This window comes from Phyllopteryx taeniolatus, chromosome 7 (genome assembly GCF_024500385.1).
Source record: "Phyllopteryx taeniolatus isolate TA_2022b chromosome 7, UOR_Ptae_1.2, whole genome shotgun sequence".
In the NCBI taxonomy this organism is placed as follows: Eukaryota; Metazoa; Chordata; class Actinopteri; order Syngnathiformes; family Syngnathidae; genus Phyllopteryx; species Phyllopteryx taeniolatus.
The window spans coordinates 30,418,277-30,425,776 of record NC_084508.1 but is presented as its reverse complement, the minus strand read 5'-3'; the positions used below and the strand labels follow the sequence as shown (position 1 = coordinate 30,425,776).

Genomic DNA, 7,500 nt, shown 5'->3' with positions numbered 1-7,500 from the left:
CTCCCAAAGAAATGGATGTTCAATTCTCCTAAAGCAATTGCAACAAAATTATGTCTGCATATTATCATGCTGTAGTTGGACAGGACTTACTGACACCCTATATTACAATAAGGAAACAATATTCAAGTGCATTGGTTTGTGTGGCAGAGATTTGTCCATGACATGTCTTATCTACAATGTACAACCTCAATTCCAATGAAGTTGGGACTTTGTGTTAAACAATACGATGATTTGCAAATCATGTTCGACCTATATTTAATTGAATACACTACAAAGACAAGATATTTAATGTTCAAACTGATAAACTTGATTGCTTTTAGCAAATAATCATTAACTTAGAATTTTATGGCTGCAACACGTTCCAAAAAAGCTGGGACAGGGTCATGTTTACCACTGTGTTATATCACCTTTTCTTTTTACAACATTCAATAAACGTTTGCGAACTGAGGACACTAATTTTTGAAGCTTGTAGGTGGAATTGTTTCCCATTCTTGCTTGATGTACAGCTTCAGCTGTTCAACAGTCCGGTGTCTCCGTTGTTGTATTTTAAGCTTCATAATGCGCCACACATTTTCAATGGGAGACAGGTCTGGACTGCAGGCAGGCCAGTCTAGTACCCGCACTCTTTTACTACGAAGCCACGCTGTTGTAACACGTGCAGAATGTGGTTTGACATTGCCTTGCTGAAATAAGCAGGAGTGTCCATGAAAAAGATGTTGCTTGGATTGCAACATATGTTTCTCCAAAACCTATGTAACGTTCAGCATTAATGGTGCCTTCACAGATGTGTAAGTTACCCATGCCATTGGCACTAACACAGCCCCATACCATAACAGATGCTGGCTTTTGAACTTTGCGTCCATAACAGTCCAGATGGTTCTATTCCTCTTTGGCCCAGAGGACACGACGTCCACAATTTCAAAAAACAATTTGAAATGTGGACTTGTCGGACCACAGAACACTTTTCCACTTTGCATCAGTCCATCAATAGATGAGCTTGGGCCCAAAGAACCCCGCGGCTTTTCTGGGTGTTGTTGATAAATTGCTTTTGATTTGCATAGTAGAGTTTCAGGTTGCACTTACAGATGTAGCGCCGAACTGTATTTACTGACATTGGTTTTCTGAAGTGATCCTGAGCCTATGTGGTGATATCCTTTACACATTGATGTCGGTTTTTGATGCCGTGCCGCCTGAGGGATCGAAGGTCACAGGAATTTAATGTTGGTTTTCAGCCTTGCCGCTTACATGCAGTGGTTTCTCCAGATTCTCTGAATCTTTTAAAGATATTATGGACCGTAGATGATGAAATCCCTAAATTCCTTGCAATTGTACATTGAGGGACATTGTCTTTAAACTGTTCGACTATTTTCTCACGCACTTGTTCACAAAGAGGTGAACCTCGCCCCATTTTTGCTTGTGAATGACTCAGAAATTCAGGGAAGCTCCTCTTATACCCAATCATGGCACCCACCTGTTCCCAATTAGCCTGTTCACCTGTGGAATGTTCCAAACAGGTGTTTGATGAGCAGTCTCAGTCTTTTTTGCCACCTGTCCCAGCTTTTTTGGAACGTGTTGCAGCCATAAAATTCTAAGTTAATGATTATTTGCTAAAAACAATCAAGTTGATCAGTTTGAACATTAAATATTGTCTTTTTAGTCTATTCAATTAAATATAGGTTGAAAATGATTTGCAAATCATTGTATTCTGTTTTTATTTGTTTAACATCCCAACTTAATTGGAATTGGGGATGTTGTAGAAATTACTGAAATAAAAATCATCTCTAGCTGTCGCCGTCTCTGAAGTCAGCTCCAGCAGGAGAGCAGCTTAGTGTGTTACGCCGCTATTTCATCTCCCAGACAGTCGGGAGTTATCCGTTTGTTAAAAACATTTAGCAGCTTCAGGGTCTCTGCCTCTGTTCCCCAACCAAAGAATTCCATCACCTCCTCTTCTTCCTCTCCTTCATCCTCCCTCCCATCACTGTCATCTGTGTTTGACTCGTACTCTGAGACAATGCCTGACTCTCGAAAACAAGTAAAGTCTCGGCAGCTCAGAGAGTCGGCATTGCAAGACGATAACTGTGCTATGTCTTCAGGCATCTCCGTCACCTCAGGCTTGTTGTTTTTAAGAGGAGGGAGAGGCGAGGAGAGGCGAGGTGGTGGAGGCCCTGTGGGTCCTGGGAGAAAACGAAAACACTCTAGTTTTAGAACATGTTGGTCCCTACCTAGTGGGCTTCCCAGACTCCCATTGGAAGATGCAAATGCATTAATGGTCCTGTCACTGGTGCAAAGCTGGGGTAGGTTCAGGGCAGACACCTCCGGTTGAGGTGTAATCGGGTCACAGATTACTGGGGGCACTGTGGATCGGAAGGTGATCTCCAACAAACTGTCCTGGGATCCCACTGACAAGCAAAGAAGAGAGAAAGATGTGATAAAATTGCAAGACCCAGTAAAGTATTTTTTTTACTAAATACATTAATTAGGTTTGAAGATAAGTGTTGAAAACATGTCCAAAGACAGAGAACAATATAGTACTGAATTATTGAGGTAAAGCACTTAACAGTTTTTGACCATCTTAGCGAAAAATTTGCCCCGTGACGAAAGAAGACTGAGGCGTCTACTTTCTAGCATGAGTCCCCTCCCTCACTCTATAAACACCAAGCGCACTAATTCCGTGCAGTGGCCATCTGGCAGACTTGCCACTTCTGTAATCATAATAACTTGGCCCAGTTATATTACTACAGTGTGCAGTTAGCCATCAAACTATGCCTATAACTCGAAAAAATCCATCTTCCCTGAAGTGTAATAATGTTTTTTTTTTGGTAGCGGGGGGCGAGTGTGTGGGGAGAGAGCAGGAGAGAGCGAGAGAGCGAGAGACAGAGAGAGCATTTATATCGGCACAAGCGTGCAAACGTCAGTGTGTGTGTGACTTTTGGCATGATTACACTGCATAAATAAGTTAATATCATTACATTCTCTGCAATTGTGTTTTAATTACTATATTGTACAATATACTGATACATGTATTTTTTAAAAACATGTTTAAAAAATGGTGGTGTTTTTTGAGGGACTGGAAGGGATTAATTGCATTTCCATTAATTTTAATGAGGAAATAGAGTATGTTTTGCGATACGAGTATTTTAAGATAAACTCATGGCAATGAAACAAATTAAACTCGTATCTCAAGGCACCACTGTATTTGACTGACAGCTGAAAATTTCGAGGGGCAGGGTATTCAGAGTATTCAGCGACATCACCACAGTGTCTCGAAGCTGAAAGAATGTCTCAATTCTTAACCATTTTGAAGCATGATTTCATATATTTTGCGATTTCCTTTTTTTTTTTTTTTTGTCTTTCAAATATGTCCGGCTTGTTAACACTACTCTTCTCTGTGGTATGTCAAATTTACAAGATGTTTTTATCACTTTATTTAGCCTTTCAGGTAAGTTGTCTCTGCTTTTGATGGACAATGAATACACATTTACATGAAATTACAAAAACGTCAGCCAGTCATTTATTGCTAAATACTAAGGCAGGAGTGTCAAACTCATTTTTGTTGAAGGCCATATTGTTGGTACCATTTCCATCTGAGGGCCATTATAACTGTGAAACCATATGACTGTTTCATTGCCTCATCATAGTATTACATACTGTATACACAACAAAGTGATGGATAACCAGTTTTGAAATTGGAAGTCAACAATAACAGTTTGTCCAACTATTGTTCAAGTAACTGTAATAAGGGGCTTGGTTACAAAAACAATTGCTTGAAATGATGTACGCCCCTACCTATCCTTGAAGACCTGCACGCTGCCAGAACTAAGACAAGAGCATGGAAAATCCTTTTGGACCCTCCACATCCTGGTCAACACTTCTTCCAGCACCTTCCCTTAGGTAGGTGCCATCGAACAATGCAAAGTAAAACGAGCACACATTCCAACAGCTTCTTCCCTTGTAGTGAGTACGCCCTGACGGAACAAGGTGCCAACAGCAACCCCCACAAATGAATGATAAACTCTGCATTCCTCCCTGCTGCCCCGCTGAGCCAGACGGTCACAGGAAGTCTGGTTGACGTCACCCGGACCTTAAACTATTTTACAGCTCCCCTAGAAATCTGGGTTTCCCTTCAACTAAGACCCTTTGTTGTGCAGAACTGAGATGCCAAGCAAAATGTTGGGAGAACCGCTTCCCAAATGTGACAAGGAACTCAAAAAAAAGTTCAATGGACCATTTTTTGTTCTCTCTTCAAAAGCGCTCTGGGACAATTGCTGGAACACGGGTGACACCCGCTGGCAGTGAAGAGTTACTGCAAGCCGAGAACTGTGCCCAGTTTTCATCAAATCTAAATGGCTGTTTTGATATTTTACTAACTTTGCATTACTGCTCCCAGTGCAGATTATGACACCAATGTCACCAATGATTGTTTCCCCACAGATCTGCTGGTTAAATCTGTTTGTCAACTGACCAGGAGAAGCTCATCCATGCCGTTATCTGAAATAGAGTTGACTATTATAATGGTCTTCTGACTGGACTCCCCCAAAAGAGCATTAAACAGCTGCAGCTCATTCAGAATCCTGCAGCTCGGGTTCTGACCAGAACAAAGAGGTCAGAGTATATTACTCCAATTCTAAAGTCTTTACTCTGGCTCCCATTCAGCTTTATAATAGATTTTAAAGTTCTACTACTGGTCTATAAATCACTAAATGGTTTAGGTCCTGAATACATGAAAGAAATGTTAATGGAACATAAACCAAGTAGGGCTTTGAGATCTACAGACTCAGGTCAAATTGTGCAGTAGAGTCCAAAGCAAACATGGTGAAGCAGCATTTAGCTATTATGCTGTACACAAGTGGAATAAGTTGCTAACAGTAGTGACGTCAGCCCCAAGTGTGAATGTTTTTAAGTCCAGGTTAAAAACTTTTTTCCTCATGCTTTACAGAACATTTCCACTTTTAAATGATATTTCTTGCATTGTACCCTGTTTTAATTGTACTTTTATGTTTCTCTTTGTTTTAAATATCTTGAGCTGTTTTCCCCCCCTTTGTTTTTAAATGCTTTTAATCATATAAAGCACATTGAGTTACCTTGTGTATGAAATGCACTATATAAATGAATTTGCTTTGCTATAATAGCGAATCTGCTCTTTGCACATTTGTTTTTGATTGACTATGATAATGCCATTTATTCATTACTATAACATTAATTACTAATGGTGTTTTATGCTGGGCAAAACGGAAGCACCAATTTTTTTTTTACAATGATGAAAACATAATTTAGTCCCACTAGTTCACATTACAATGTAACATCTGTTGCCAGTAGTGATTTGAATTTTCCATTTCGTCCATCTTGCAGGAATTCAACACCCGCGAGTCGAACGTCTTTTAGGATTGTGAAGAAGAAAGGTAATGTATTTTTTTATTTTTTTTATTTTTTACTCTTGCAAAACACGTCATCAATAAAAAAGTATTCTCTAGTAATCGTATGTATTTTTTTTTTAAACTTACAGGTTATGCATCCAGCAGACTCCCATTGCAGTACGCAGTGCAGACAAAAAAAGGTAATGGAAAGCTTTTTTTTCTCCATGTCCCACAACAGCAATTTCAACAATGTATTTTTATAGTAATAGTTATATTTCTAAACTGCACAGGTTCTGCTTCGAGCAGAAGTAGCGACTGGTTTCAAGGAGAATGACAACCACAAAAGATCCCATTCAATGGCAACTGTCATATACTGCCCTGCAGTTCCATTATTGGAGCCGGGAGGGCGCTTTGCATCCTCTCTCTCTCTCCCCCCTCCCCTCTCTGTTTTCAGCACCTGTCTCCAATCAGCCACATCACCACCGGTATATAAGCCTCGATATATACCTATATATAGCTCTCAGCTATACCTCCCTCTGGTAAACCACCACCCACTTCCACGCCCGTTGACCTCTCCAGAGTGCCTGAAGAATATCATGATCTTTCTCCGGTGTTTCGCAAAGACCTGGCCATTTCTCTATGCCCCCACCGCCTGTATGACTGTGCAATCTGCTGCCGGGGGCCCCTCTTCCCTCCAGCCGTCTCTACAGCCTTTCCCGACCTGAGAAAAGGGCAATGGAGGATTATATCCATGACTCTCTGGCTTCCGGACTCATTTGACCTTCCTCTTCTCCAATTGGGGCCGGCTTCTTTTTTGTTGAAAAGAAAGACACCACTCTCCGCCCATGTATTGACTACCGTGGTCTCAATGATATCACCGTGAAGAATAAATCTCCGCTTCCCCTCATTGACCCCTCGTTTGAACCCCTCTGTGACGCCCAGGTAGTCAACAAATTGGATCTACGAAACGCCTACCACCTCATCCGTATCCGAGAGGGGGACGAATGGAAGACCGCCTTCAATACCCCTCTCGGACACTTCGAGTATCTGGTCATGCCATTCGGTTGAACCAACGCCCCTGTAGTTTTCCAAACATTTATTACTGACGTCCTCCGTGACATGCTCAACCGGTTCGTGTTTGTATACCTCGATGACATCCTCATTTCCCCCCGCAAATCCGGAGAACACCGCATCCATGTACACCAAGTCATTCAGCGTCTCCGTCTGTATGTTAAACCTGAAAAGTGCAAATTCCCCCTCTCCTCCGTACACTTCTTGGGCTACATCATCTCCAGAGATTCCAGGCAGTGTGGAAAGACTTCCGCACGCAATAAACACCTCGCGGACTGTCATCGCTCCCAGACGCCCAAATACAAGGTGGGCCAATCTGTCTGGCTTTCTTCTCACGACCTCCTGCTTCAAACTGAATCCCGTAAACTCACTCCCCGTTTCATTGGCCCCTTTCCAATTACCAAAATCATCCATCCCATTTCCCTCCAGTTGAAGCTTCCATAGTCCTTAAAGATTCACCCAACCTTCCACGTCTCGTTGCTCAAGCATGTCTCAGCCCATTTGTTCATGCATTTTTGTCTAATGTAAATTGTGTACAAAGTTATACTTGTAAATAAATTATTTTTCAATCAAAAGTACTTTCTCAGAGTTGTTTTATGTTGAGATGTTTGAGATTTTCACTAAAGAAAAAAAATATTGGTGTCAAAGTCATTGTTTTGATGGATGTGTCTGCTTTCACAAAAAAGCGGTTTTCTCCTGGGTTTTTTTTCTTCCAGAAACAGATTTGGCTGAATGTAGTCAATATTTGACTATAAGTAGTCATAGTAGTATAAGCTAGAGACAAACCTTTTTTTTCTTATTAAAGAAGAGAGTCTGATCTTTCATTTGGTGGTTTTGGTGTTTACATCGTCATAGTACACAATATTCTGTGGGGCTTGGAAAATCAGTGGAATTGCTTGAAAATGGCTGGCAGTCTAGGGGTTCCCTGCTCAGGAATGAGTTAAGTGAAACAGAATTTTTTTTTGTAACCATGGCCAGATCTGTGCCTTGCCGCAATTCTATCTCTGAGCTCTTCAGGCAGTTCCTTTGACCTCATGATTCTCATTTGCTCTGACATGCAATGTGAGCTCTAAGG

At 41.3% G+C, this 7,500-nt stretch overlaps 1 protein-coding gene across 4 annotated transcripts in view; it reads right to left on the bottom strand.

Moving 5' to 3' along the window:
* Positions 1–7,500, bottom strand: part of LOC133481211 (carboxyl-terminal PDZ ligand of neuronal nitric oxide synthase protein-like) — a 139,816-nt gene that overhangs the window by 39,342 nt on the left and 92,974 nt on the right. For 3 of the 4 annotated variants that reach the window (XM_061780312.1, XM_061780313.1, XM_061780316.1), the window contains one exon: positions 2,223–2,399. The exons of the other annotated variant lie outside the window; for it this stretch is intronic. In XM_061780312.1, the coding sequence (XP_061636296.1) occupies positions 2,223–2,399 (177 nt within the window). The remainder of the gene's footprint in view (positions 1–2,222; positions 2,400–7,500) is intronic. 4 annotated transcript variants of the gene reach the window in all.